We start from the raw sequence: 14,148 nt of genomic DNA, 5'->3' as shown, positions 1-14,148 counted from the left end.
GTATGTATTAATACCTGGGGGAGCAAACAACTGTGCATATCTCTCTATCAGTGTTATAGAGGGCAAACAATTTATGAGTTTGCCCTGCATAAGCTTTATGCAGGGTGAAACGGATTTATTTGGGTTTAGACCCCATTGGGAGTTGAGCATCTGAGTGCTAAAGACAAGCGCACTTCTGTACGCTGTTTTCAGGTAACTTGCAGCTTTGGGACAAGTGATTCGGACCCTGGGTCTGTGTCTGGAGCCAGACGGGAGTGTCTGGCTCAGCAAGACAGGGGGCTGGAGTCCTGAGCTGGCAGGGAAAACAGGAGCAGGGGTAGTCTTTGCACATCGGGTGGCAGCTCCCAAGGGGGTTTCTGTGATCCAACCCGTCACAGTACCCTTAGGCTGGAGTCCAGGCTCTGAGAGCATCCCCCTCGCTGGGTTCCAGAGTCCAGGTTCCAGCCTGAGCCTGAATGTCTACACTGCTATTTTTAGCCCCATCGCGTGAGCCCAAGTCATTTGACCTTGGTTCTGAGACTTGCTACAGTGGGTCTTTTTTTTGTTTGTTTGTTTGTTTGTTTTTTTTGCAGTGTAAACATACCACGAGTGCTGGTGTGAGCTATTCCGTCTGATATCCAGAACTCCCCACCTGAAAAATTCACTGTTCACTGCGCGATTAGTGGAATGTGGTGATAGTTTAAAAAAGGGAGAGAGTCACAGAGACATTTTCACACATTGCAGGATTCTGTCTTTCCACTATTTGATTCCTTTGGGGGCTGTGTGTTTTTGAAGAGATCAGGCTTTGTTGATTAAGATGCAATGCTAATAATAAAAAATCCTGGCTGTGCTAACGGTTGTGTTTTCTTTAAAAAGCTGCAAGTAGCCATCAGACAGGATCGTTTGCTTCCATTTTCACACCATCACGAGGGTATAGATTTGACTCAGTGTTGGACTTGCCATGGTCACAGGAAACCTCAAAATTTTACTTTAATTGGTATGAAAATCTAGGCTTAGTTTTCAAATGGTTTATTTCATCTGGAGTCCAGCCTTGTTCATTAGCTGGACGATTCTAGCGCACCTATGCGCCAGTGATGGGAAACCCAGACGTCTAGTTAGCCAAGCCTAGAGCTGAATTGTCCCAGGGTCTTCAGCCTCACTTCTGATTTTCCATGCATGGTCATTTGCATGAACTAGCACAAGGCAATGGCATTTGTGCAAGATTTGCACATGTAAGTCTTTAGCATACGCAAAATCCCATCGCCTGGGTGCACAGTCTTGCACACAAATCACTGTGTACAACGCAAAGGTTGCTTTAATGCTTGTTACATTGTGAAGGAGCCCAGTTTGCACATCTGGTCAAGCTGATGGTTCACTGTAGATCTCAAGGCTGTGTTTCTCCCATGTTTGCAAGATGGCCTGTTCCATAGGAGGAAGCAAATGAGAAGGGAAGTGGCTTCAGGTGACTTTGACATGCAGGGGAATCTTACTTCACCTGATCACTTTACCCTTTTCCCCCGTCCTAACTGTCACCCATTTAAATAGTCAGTGTTGGTATTATGTGATGTTATATAACTATTGTCATTTAAGATTATGATTATCATCTGTGATTAATCCTTCTTATGTTGGAAAGCTGTAGAAAGTTTGCACCCGAGGGGATGTCTTGAAAAATTCTGTGGTGTTCAGATTTAATCCAAGCTGACAAGAATTATAGTTGAGGGAAAAGAGACAGAGGCATCTAGATGACAGGCCATAAATATATTAAAAAATACTGTTCAAGATGTAGTAAGAAATTAGTGTGGTGGAAGGGTTAGAGAAGTCTTTCTCTGCCTTCTGGGTCAGAATTCAGGTAACTGGGGAACTTGGCCGGAGAATGCAATAACCAGGAGGAATCTGATCTCTGTAATGCAAAGACACACTTGATTACTGTGACTATTTTCAGCACAGGAATAGTTCCACTAAAGTTTTCCCTTGTATTGGAAGAATTCTTTTACAGATGTCTTAACCTCTGACATCCCAGCTGTAAATGGTTATGTGCGTTCAGGGCTCCCATCGTTATTTTGCAAGATGCTTTACCTTTATAAGAACTCCAGTGGTATTGCTGAAATAAGCCCCCATCCAGCAAAGCACTTAAGCACGTGTTTAAAGTCACATTGAAGTACGTGGGAGTACTGAAAAGTTTTTAGGGGTTTGCTGGATTGGGGCCATAGTGCTAAAAAGTTGTCAAGAGGCTTAGGAGCAAATATAGACATGGTCCTTGTCCAGCGTAGCTTACTGTCTGTTTAGTTAATATATAGACAGAGGATGGTCAAAGGTACGGTGGTTAAGAATGTCTGGCACGTGCCTTTTGCACTAGGATGATGGTGAATGGAGTGAAAAAGGAGTGTTGAGGTGGAAGGCACTGTGTGAGAATGGAGGAGAATGAGAAGAGTCAGAAAGCTCTTTATTTTCTAAGAGTTATGCTGGATGGAACTTGAACGTCAGCTCAGGTAGCTGCTGCATGGAAACTCAGGACTGCGCTTTTAAAGATTTTCTAAGTCCGTCATACTCTCTAATGCTAATTCATCGGTGGAGTTGCAGCGCCTATCTAGTTATTTAACAAGAAAATCCTAGAAGGGCACGTGGGAAAGGATGGAGAATGTTTGGGCCAAGGTGCTTAAGGAGTCTCAGAAAGGTTGAATGATACAGCTGGCAGAATATTGAGCACTCTTGATATATGTGAGCAATGTACTGATGCAGAGATTATAGACAGTGATACCAGACATGCTTGGGTGGCTTGCTTACTTGGTTTTAATTGACTGATTCTTGTTTTAAATCCAGCAGAAATATTCTGCGCTAGTTCTGAGTTCCCCGATTTGTATTTTCTCCGACACACAGTCAATGTGCTAGTTGGTTGTTTGATTCCTACAGAGCTGCTGATATCTTCACTTTCTGAAGTGACTCCTTAAGTCGAGTGTTTTTGGTTTTTTTAAGGATTCTTGATTAGAAGGGAAACAGAAATACTGAATCAACATTTGTTTTTCTCTTAAGGACTTGGCCATGTACATAAATGAAGTCAAGAGAGACAAAGAGACCTTAAAGAAAATACGTGAATTTCAGAAATCTATAGAAAATTTGGTGAGTCTGAGAATCTTCTCTTTTCCTCCTAGCCCCCAACTTTTTATTTTATCTTTATTAACATACTTGAACTCTCCAGACAAGTATTAACAAATTTCACTTATCACCTGTACTTATCTTTAAAAGACCAATTTGTATTTGATCAACCTCTTCTTATCTGTGTATTAATTTTGTTCAAATTCCAAAAAATGGAACCCATACATTATAAAATCTATTTGATCCTGATGTGGGACTGTCATTTTTTTCCATTGAAAGGATTTCCCGTACTTTATTTCTGCATGCCGCTAATGTTGGGGGACTGTCCTTTTCCAAAAATGAATTCTTGCACATCTGGCTGCTGTTTAAAATGTTTTTATTTCGCTGTTAAGCGGGTAGAGAGAGGAGATGAATAAACATTTTTATGAACAAGAGTATAGCCCGGTATACAAGGGAAAGAGCAGCATAAGTAATATATTCCTGAGCACAGAACTCCAAAAATATGGACCAGACATCTATTTTTCAAACCACATGAGGGACTGATCTGCTGAAGTGCAGCTGAAATCAATGGGAGCAGAGTACACTCCGCACCGTGTACCTCTCTGTGTTATCCTGAGTCCGGAGGACACTGTCGACTTTAATAGATGATTCTTTAACAGACTTGAAACAGAATCCCTAGTTTTCAAGAGAAACCTGAGAAAACTCCAAAGTGGGATGTAGGCCATTCCAGCTCATAGGTTTTGATTGGAACAGTCATAAGTCATGAACTGTATGAGAAATGAGATGTGTGGGGCTCTTTAAAAATTGGAATGCGAATGGGTACTTTAAGCATCTGCTTTTCCCTGCTACAGTCTGAGAGCTGGTGTGACATGCAGAAGATGAAATGTTAGCAAAGCAGTCATTGCTTGCTTCAAATCAATCCCACACACGCTCTGCTCTGTGTTTAATTTCGTTTCTCGGTAGCGGATGTTATGGATTTATTCTCATTATGTATACACAACCCACACAGCACAGCAATGAAATAACCACAGATTATATGCACAGCTGTATACAATATGTATTTTTCTGGTCCACGGTGAAGATTCAAGACTTTTTTTAATAAAAAAAGAGCACTCTGTAGGTGGAGTGTTTCATATCACTCAATAACAGTGCTGTATTGAGTAGCATTTGCGAGGGCTTGGGGGGGGGCGAGAGAGATTCATGATTTTGGCCTCTGAATCTGCCCCAAATCTCTGGTTTTGGTTCCAGATGGGAGCCAAAATTGGAAGACCTCTATTTTCTGGTTCCAGTGCAGTTTCAATAGAAAATCTCCCGAGAGAAGCTGATCTCATGAGATTTCTGCCACCCAGAGTGGAAATCTTGCAAAAATTACTTGACCGCTAAACTTTTGCACCCAGATCCTTGACTTAACTTGTCATCAAACCCAAAAACTAGCCTCAGGGTTCTAACACTACTTCTAGGGTTGTTTTCTGTGGTAACTGTCGCCTATTGGAATTCCATCTGGCTTTAGGTGTTACTGTTTATATGAACTCTGCCACTCAAAATAGACCCTACAGTATAATCTTACGCCAGTGCACCTTCTCTATTTACTGAGTCTTTGGAATGTTCTCCCTCTTTATATTCAAGTCCATCCCAGCTAACATAACTGGTGAGGTGATTCACGTTTTGGTGAGTGGCGGTTCTCTCCTTTGCTAGGGGCCCATTTTGAAATCTGAGCTGGGTTCATAGATTCATAGATTCTAGGACTGGAAGGGACCTCGAGAGGTCATCGAGTCCAGGCCCCTGCCCTCATGGCAGGACCAAATACTGTCTAGACCATCCCGGATAGACATTTATCTAACCTACTCTTAAATATCTCCAGAGATGGAGATTCCACAACCTCCCTAGGCAGTTTATTCCAGTGTTTAACCACCCTGACAGTTAGGAACTTTTTCCTAATGTCCAACATAAACCTCCCTTGCTGCAGTTTAAGCCCATTGCTTCTTGCTCTATCCTTAGAGGCTAAGGTGAACAAGTTTTCTCCCTCCTCCTTATGACACCCTTTTAGATACCTGAAAAATGCTATCATGTCCCCTCTCAGTCTTCTCTTTTCCAAACTAAACAAACCCAATTCTTTCAGCCTTCCTTCATAGGTCACGTTCTCAAGACCTTTAATCATTCTTGTTACTCTTCTCTGGACCCTCTCCGATTTCTCCACATCTTTTTTGAAATGCAGTGCCCAGAACTGGACACAATACTCCAGTTGAGGCCTAACCAGCGTAGAGTAGAGCGGAAGAATGACTTCTCGTGTCTTGCTCACAACACACCTGTTAATGCATCCCAGAATCATGTTTGCTTTTTTTGCAACAGCATTACATTGTTGACTCATATTTAGCTTGTGGTCCACTATAACCCCTAGATCCCTTTCTGCTGTACTCCTTCCTAGACAGTCTCTTCCCATTCTGTATGTGTGAAACTGATTGTTCGGGTGTTGGTGGGGGAGGAGGGGCTTTATTGCCCTTTGGAAACTGTCTTCTTTTGTTTCTTTACGTTTTGTGCCACATTCAGAGACTTTTTGGGTTCAGAAATAAAAAACCTCTCATTGCTAACATACGTTTTGCTACCCGCAGCAAGGGAAACTGGAAGAATTCGGGAGGCCAAAGATAGACGGTGAACTGAAAGTCCGTTCCATAGTGAACCACACCAAGCAGGACAGGTGAGTGAACGAAGAAACGAAGAAGTGGACAATGAAAAATGACAACGTTCTCCCAGAAAGCCAAGTTACAAGAAACACCATTCCAAATGCTAAGTGCAGCTCAGGGCTCCTTATTGCTATGCACTTGGGGTAGTGTGACCAGATGTCCTGATTCAGTCCTGATATTTGGGGCTTTGTCTTATATAGGCGCCTATTACCCTGTCCCAATTTTTCACACTTGCTGGCTGGTCACCCTAGCCGGGGGCTCTAATACAGCTTAACATCGGTCTTAGAATCATAATGGGTTTAGATCCATAGGTCATGGGCTCAGTCCTGGCTCGTGCTGACTCACCCAGGGGCATCGCCTTACGCTTGGTGCCTGGTATAAGAATTTGACCTAGGCAGACTCCTGAGGTTCCCTGACCAGGGTGTGTGCGGAACCTGCAGATAGATGGCGTGGCTTTCTGTCCCCCTCTAGTGGCTGAAGCACAGAGGTTTATATCACCTACAGTCTTGGAGCCAAAGAAGCTTGGAGAGTAGAAGCTCTTGCTTTTAGGTGCAGAGGCTTCAGGTTCAAGTCCCATTGCTGACAACCCAGCTAGGGGGTGTTGCATTACACAGAAAAGACGGGATAATCATCCCGTCCATCCTTCTGCCAATGCAGGATTTTTCCTACCGTAGATTTTGTAGTGCGCTGGCCAATCTAGTTTGAAGAGGCCCGATCTTCTAGAGATAAGAAGTCAGAGCTTAGTATGGATTTCAGCTCTCCGCCTCCCAGCAATTTAGTGTGTTTGAAAGCAGGTGTGGCCCATTATAAGGAGGTGACAGGTAAGCTGTGAAATTCATCTCTAGGCCCAGGTTTAGATGCTGACTAGCACTCTCCCAAAGCCTGGAGGGTGTTCACTTCCAGTGTTTCTCCTCAGGCCCCAGTCATATATCCCACAATGCCCAGAGGCAGAAGCTTTCAAGTCCGATGTTAAATCATAAAAAAAACTGGCAATTCTAGAGTCCACAAGTTTCATCCACAGTGAAATGCTTAGGTTGTTTTTTGTTACTTTAAAACTCATTGTTTGGGGGGGCTAAAGCTCTTTTGGGCTTTGCAAATGCAGAGTCTTCTCTGTTCCGTTCAGATTCACTGCCAACCTGCGGAATTGTAGGACGCGTAGTTAGGTTTAAAGCCACTTACACTCGTTTTGAGCACTGCAGAGAGGGCATTCAGAGGAAAGCCCTGTCTTCTTATTTTTTCTGCAGAGTCAAATAAAGCTGCATCCCTATTGAGGGGATTGTGTGTGCTAAGTGAACCTTTCCAGTGGTGATTTCAGGGTGTCTCAAACAGAGCTGGGGAGCTTTTTCCTGTATGACTACGGAGTACTGTATGTTTCCTGGAGGTTACCTACAAGTGAAATATATAACAGCTCTTGGGTGCTCTGGTTTACAGTTAGAAGAGCCTCAGGAAGCAAAACTGACATGTCTTCTCACTACGTGGCCTGTCTATGAACCACCTTTGAGAGCTCTATCATCACAGGAGTCAAACATTTTCTTCTAAAAAGAACTGTTGTTCTGAAGTTTTTCAAAATAAACAAACTGAAGGTTAATTTTATTTTTCACCGAGTCCCTTGCCCAGTAAGACGATCTATGGGCCAAATGGTCTCCCTTATAGTCAGTTGAGTGACACCAGCAGGATATTTGGTCCTATGTTTCCATACGTTTCATCCTCATTAATTTGGTTGTTACTTAAAATTGCATTGACACCGAGCACTTTCAATGTTAAATCATTATATAGCTAGCAACGTTTCACTGTCCTGACCGGGGAATCCTCTCCGCTGAGCTTTCTGTGAAAGGTGTATATATAATTAGATGTGGGATTTGGTTTCTGGCAGGTATTTATTTTTGTTCGATAAAGTGGTGATCGTCTGTAAAAGGAAAGGATACAATTATGAGTTGAAAGAAATTATCGAGCTGCTTTTCCATAAGATGACGGATGATCCCATGAACAACAAGGACATTAAGAAGGTAGGTGGACAGAGCAAGGAACTGGCTTAGCTCTCTTGGACAGCTTTTCATACTCATGCAGGTCAGTGTCCTAGGGCACCTCCTCTCCCATTGGACTTCTAAAACAGAAATCACGCTTGTAAAATCTGGACAATCAACCCTTCGATTTCAGGGCACGGAGCTTAGAAATGGGAGACTGAGCTGGGTCCCCGGACCTGGGTCCTGCAAAAGAGACCTCGAGAAGTTAGAATGACTTGACTGGAATGGGGGAAGCTGCTCTGTTCTTTTAGAGAAGCCACTCTCAGAGAGAGTAATTCACAGACAAATTGGAAAGGATAAAAATGACCTAAAAAAAAGAATGGAGGATGGGGAAGAATGGGCAAGACATACACATGCTTATTCCAATTCACACATCCGGGTGCCTGGGCGTTAGTTGTGTGTGTCTCATTCCGGGCTCCAAGCTTCACGCTCCCCGTGCCTCGGTGCATTTTACAGAATACTAACCTAGTATTCTAGACTGCAGATCATGGCAAGCACAGCGGCTCTCGCGCTCTCAAGCACTAGCTCCTGAGTTATCATTGGGAGAGGGAACGTGGGCCGGGTGGCCAGGTTTATCATTGCCTGTTGTTCAGAAGAGCTAATGGGAGTGGAACCTCCAGCAATAAGTGTTCTGGAAAAGGCATCTCTAATGATTACTCCTTCCTAGTGCTGCGTGGGAGTTATCAATACTGGAGTTCAAATCTCCCGGTGGAGAGTGCTGTTTCTTTAAAAATGGCTGACCCAAAGATCGTGGCGGAAGCCTTGGTCTGGTGGGATCTTTGTAGCTTCTTGGACCTGTCCCTCAGCAGACAACCCTCGAAGCTGTAGAAAGTGTCTATTTTTCAGGGTTAGCATGGACATGGCAGGCTTTTTGCATTGGGTACACTCTTCTAAACCAAGTTTCTCTATCAGAGATGCACATACTTAGCCTGGTTTTGGGCTGAGGTGATGACACAAAGGAAAATCTGCATCCCAGTAGACTCCACAGCTTAGCAGCTTTGGCCACCCCGTTAGTGTGGTACAAAATGTACAGGATAGCAACAAGGGAGCTGTTGTGCCATTTTGAAAATAATTGGTGGCTTTGCTGCTGTGATGTTGAAGAGAGATTGCTAGCCTTGTGTTTTAATGAATTGTGTTTCCACTTTGCTCTCTTATGCTTTCTAGTCTCATGGAAAAATGGTAAGCAACCACGAGATCCACTTTATTTTCTTTAACATTGTAGTGAACTGGCTAGTGTGTATATGCACCACTGCCTTCTGCAGGGCAGGTTGGATGTGTGTCATAGGCTCTATATTGCTGATGGTGAATGGAGAGTCTCCTTTAGCTTTAATGGCAGGGACCTGAGCTTTTTGCAGCTGCAGGATCTGGGTTCTTTCCCATCTGCTGCCATGAAATTCTGGTTGATGATGGTGTGCACCAGAGTCAACCATTAAGTCATTTGTTGCAAGGTACAATAGAGATACAAAGCTGGTCTTTGCACCACTTCCCTGCTTTTATCACCAGAGAGGTCCATTGTAACCACAGAGGCAAGTAAAACAGATGACAAATGGACCTGAATTAGCCCCCAACCCCGCCCCAGATGTTGTTGCTTAAGCATTCAGCAGACAAAGAGGTAAGGGTGAAAGAACCAACATCTGATCATTTATTTTGATTTCCTGTTGCAGTGGTCATATGGGTTCTACCTGATTCACCTTCAAGGAAAGCAGGGCTTCCAGTTTTTCTGCAAGACGGAAGACATGAAGAGGAAGTGGATGGAGCAGTTTGAAATGGCAATGTGAGTGTTTTAAGCTTCCCTGCAAAAATCATCTTGGGGTGCACACTATTGCTGCTAATGAAACATGGCCTGGTCAACTCAGTTGCTAGTTCTCAGAGCCCAGCGCTCTGTTCTGCAACTCTCACTGACTTCCATAGGACGTCCATGCACAAAGGGCTTCCGGAATTGGGCCTTATGTGATAGCATCTAACCAAACGGTTCATGCAAAAAGCTTGTGCAGGGAAGATGTCTATAGAAATTGCCACCTTGGAAGAAAACCTATGGCATGCAACGTTGAGCATGTATTTGACCAAACAACCGGAGTTAAGGGCTAAAATCTGCACAGATAGTCGGCACGAGGGCGTGGCATCCTATTTAAGCCCTATTTTGAGGACATAAGTAGTGCGTAGGTCTCATATTGGCCTTCTGCACAGTGGTGAATTCTAGTTAATGACTGACTTAGGAGGGAAAGACAGGATCATGTGTGAATAGATCAATGAAAGTTTAACGCACCACACATAACCCTCTCCCAACCACTAGCCCCAAATGATTCTTTTAATTCTTTTACTCTTGTGCGAGATCTTATACCAGGCTTTGTGATTTCAAAACTTTGACTGAAATCCAGACGGTAGCTGCAACCATAGAAGTTGGAAAGTCTGGCAAGGGCAGGTTGATACAACTTTGGGGTTTGTCTTTTGTTTTGGTTTTTCCCTTCTTTGGAGATAGGTCCAACATTAAGCCAGAAAAAGCCAGCGCGAATCACCACAACTTCCAGATGTACACGTTTGAAAAGACGACCAACTGCAAAGCGTGCAAGATGTTTTTAAGGTGAGCAGTGCTCTTCTGGCTCTTCCAGATGAAAACTTTTTTTAAAAACATGTCCATTTAAAAAAAAAAAAGAGTGTAATTGCTCATTCATCATTTCCCTGGTCTTTCACCCAGTCGAGAAAAGATGTGAGATGGGCAGGGCTAGGAATCTGAGATTCTCTGACTTACTGCTTGTCAGCTGCGGAGTTTCAGGCTATGGCGAATTTGAAATCCGCGTTGGTGATAAAAGGCCCCTTCGCCCTGACCCGGGAGGACAAATTTGGGTGGGAACAGACTGTGATTTTATCAGTATTTCATGCACACACCTGCCCAATGTTAACTGACAGCTGTGCTGTATTTGCCACTCCCCTCTCTGTCCCTAAGATGGAGCCATCTTTGTTCCGCATTCACTCTGGCCCACAAAAGGTGGGATTTTCAAAGGCACAGTGGGCAGAGAGGTACCCAACACCTGCTGAAGGTCAATGGGAATCCCAGCCTAAGCCTTTCCCACAAACCATGCCCTCATGTCATTAACCAGGATGTTAGCTCTGCAGTATCACGGTCACACTACTCAGCCGCTCCCTGTGTGGAGCAGTTGGGCCCATGGGCGTCTTCCAGCTCTCCAGGCTTGTGGTTGTATTTGAACTATAGATTTTTGACTCATTAATCCACACCAAGCCTGGCTGTCTTCCCACATTGGGGGCAGCTCACTTACTTGACACCCCTTGCTGTCGCATCGCAGGCTGGCTGATCCAATACAGGCGCCACCAGGAGTTCTCTTGACTCTTTCCACATCCCCAAACCTGGATTCTGCGTAGCTTTCCATCCTCTGGGGGACTCCATATTCAACACAGTGGGTCCACTGTCTAACACAGGGGTTCCCAACCTTTTTCTTTCTGAGGCACCCCCAACGTGCTATAAAAACTCTGTGGCCCACCTGTGCCATAACAACTGGTTTTCTGCATATAAAAGCCAGAGCCAGTGTTAGGAGGTAGCAGGTAGGGCAGTTGTCTGGAGCCCCACGCCACAGGACCCCACAAAATGAAGTTCAGCTTCAGCCTTGGGTGGCGGGGCTCAGGTCCCTGGACTTCAGCCCCATCTGGTGGGGGCTTCAGCTTTCTGCCCTGGGCCCCAGCGAGTCTAACACTGGCCCTGCTTGGTGGCCCCCCTGAAACCAGCTTGCGTCCCCCTGGTTGAGAACCACTGATCTAACGGACATTTCACGGGGACACAATAATGGGAGACTGTCATGTGTGAGCTCTTTGTGACTTAAAATTCATACTCCTCAGCCCTTTGGCTAGATGTTTTCAACATCTAAAATGGGTTTGTCTTTTTTATTCCCTCTTTTCATTCTTTTCCTTTCCTCCGCTCTCAATTCACACCTAACTCCCAGACTTCCAGCTCACCTCTGCTGTATCGCATAAATGACCCTAATGCTCAGGATAGCCTCGTAGCTACAGGAGCTATCAGTCCATGCCCCTGCCCCATTGCTATGGGAAAGCAGGTATAAATATCTGGCCATTTGACAGGAAACAGAATCCTTTATGCATCATTGCAGAATTTCTGCAAGGAGCAAGAATTGCTGGCCTGAGGCTATAGATAAATCTTGCATACAAGGACCAGACGCTGAAGCTATAACCTGCCCAGGGGGGCTGCTTATTGCTTGGCCTACCCAATGGCAAGTGAAATTATCATTAGCTCAACAAATGTTGCATTAAGAAACTCCTTGTGCATATTGAATTGTGTGCATTGTCGCTGCTGGTCTTTCTATGCTATTCTGAGAACCTCTCCATGAGCAATCTTATGGGATTGGTTTGGAACATCAATAACATTTAATAGCTAAACCAATCAGGATTCAAATAAACACTGTATCCACGTGGGTTTTTGCCGTACAGTCCTGCAAGCTCGTGATCTGGTAACTAATGACAGGCTATCATTTAGTAATAGGTCTTTGCACTTATACTGCATATTTCATAGGGGAAATTTGAAAGCACATCACAAGAAATTAGGTTTCAAAAACCACCTCCCCGTCTCTGCCTCCTGAGGTTGGCTAAATCCTATTCTCCCCACTTCACAGATAAGTAAACTGAGGCACAGGGCGGTTAAGTGATTTACCTAAGGTCAAGTGGCAGAGCTGGGAATAAATCCCAGGAGTCTGATAGTTTAACTATACCAGAGGTATGTCCTCCTTTCAGTGTGATGCCCATCAGTGGCAGTATAACGTCATGCCTAGTGAGGATTTGTCTATATTAACACTGTAGGAGAGTCAGGTTCTTTTTAAACACAGATCATACACTCTCCTCCGATTTGTTCGTGTGTTCCCACTGACCAATTTGATATCTTTGCTTAATCCTCCTCTGCACAAAAACACCAATGCTTATTGTTGGGATTTTAGACTCAATGGAAGTTTTTATTGAATGAATTTGACCTTAGAATCCTAGAATATCAGGGTTGGAAGAGACCTCAGGAGATCATCTAGTCCCACCCCCTGCTCAAAGCAGGACCAATTCCCAACTAAATCATCCCAGCCAGGGCTTTGTCAAGCTGGGCCTTAAAAACCTCTAAGGAAGGAGATTCCATCACCTCCCTAGGGAACCCATTCCAGTGCTTCACCACCCTCCTAGTGAAAAAGTTTTCCCTAATATCCAACTTATCCAACCTTCCCTGCTTGAAAATGGCTGAGATTTTAGCCCAACATTATGACGTCAGCTGTAGAGCCTTCTGCAGATGTACAGCAAGCTCAACTGGGAAATAGGGCTCTGTGTTGACTTTTGGCTTTTATCAGGTGGTGTTTGACCTTCCCTAAGGGTGTAGCGTTCATAAGTGGATGGCTTGCAGGGATGGTACAGGGGTAGGGAGTCTACTCACTGCTAAGTCACCAGCGTGAAGCTCCAGGTTAGAGGTGACTGCAGGTTACCACCTGATGAGTCCGGGGCCCCGATATGAAATGAGCTGGTGGTTTCAATCCGCTTCCCAGGGGGACATGCCCACGTTGCAAAAGTCACGATTGTCGTTGGCACAGATACACCCACATGGGCCACCATCAGCAGAGAAGCTGAGGAATGAATGAAGGAGAAGGCAGAGCTACCTAGATGTGGGTCCTACCAACTCAGAGTAGAGGCACATTTCCTTCCTAGTGCTCTTATTCCTGCAGGTTGGATACACTGAAGGATTATCCATCTGGCACCTTTCACATATGTTAGTCACTAGCAAAAAAAAAAAAATAGTAAAAAGTTTACAGAATAAACTATCATGCAAGAAGTAAAACAAACAGGTAATTGGGGAGGAATATCAAGGAGGGGACCGGAATGAAGAAAAATCGTAAATTTCCACTTCTGTTTTCACAGAGGAACTTTCTATCAGGGCTATCTTTGTATGAAATGTGGAGCAGGTGCTCACAAAGAATGCTTGGAAATTATTCCTCCCTGCAAGATCAGTAAGTCTTTTGACATTCTAGCTGTTTTTAAACGGGCTCGGCTTCTTGTGAATGATCTGATAGACAGAAGTTGTTTTCTTACTAGCACTAAATGTCATCCACTGTTTTATGTCCATTTCTGAATAGATTAAGAAATTTTTGTAAGAGTTTTCCATCCACTTCCTAGTATGGTAACTCACTGTGTGTAGCTCTTGTGTATGTCTGGGTATGTATGTGTATATGTATATTCTGACTATTTCAAGTAGTCCCCTGTACTAAATATACATACATTTCAGGGGACTACTCCGAATACAGTAAAGGAACATAAAGCCAGCAAGCAAGTTGGAAAGATACTTAATCCCTACCATGCATCAGGTGGGATCTTGCAACCAACTT

General features: G+C 44.1%; 2 protein-coding genes across 5 annotated transcripts in view; one reads left to right on the top strand and one right to left on the bottom strand.

The window, feature by feature from the left end:
• LOC135976492 (spidroin-1-like) overlaps window positions 1–14,148 on the bottom strand; it is a 925,731-nt gene that overhangs the window by 421,910 nt on the left and 489,673 nt on the right. The window lies entirely within an intron of this gene.
• The window catches only part of VAV2 (vav guanine nucleotide exchange factor 2), a 310,659-nt gene that overhangs the window by 275,740 nt on the left and 20,771 nt on the right, over window positions 1–14,148 (top strand). For all 4 annotated transcript variants that reach the window (XR_010593637.1, XM_065572399.1, XM_008169092.3 and 1 more), the window contains 6 exons: window positions 3,010–3,096; window positions 5,682–5,767; window positions 7,627–7,759; window positions 9,442–9,551; window positions 10,257–10,358; window positions 13,685–13,773. Coding sequence is in view for 3 of the 4 variants with exons in the window: in XM_065572399.1 (XP_065428471.1) it covers window positions 3,010–3,096; window positions 5,682–5,767; window positions 7,627–7,759; window positions 9,442–9,551; window positions 10,257–10,358; window positions 13,685–13,773 (607 nt within the window). In the remaining variant the exon portion in view is untranslated. The remainder of the gene's footprint in view (window positions 1–3,009; window positions 3,097–5,681; window positions 5,768–7,626; window positions 7,760–9,441; window positions 9,552–10,256; window positions 10,359–13,684; window positions 13,774–14,148) is intronic.

This window comes from Chrysemys picta, chromosome 18, assembly GCF_011386835.1.
Source record: "Chrysemys picta bellii isolate R12L10 chromosome 18, ASM1138683v2, whole genome shotgun sequence".
NCBI lineage: Eukaryota > Metazoa > Chordata > Testudines > Emydidae > Chrysemys > Chrysemys picta.
The sequence above is the reverse complement of the archived record's forward strand: the minus strand, read 5'-3'. Positions and strand labels throughout refer to the sequence as shown.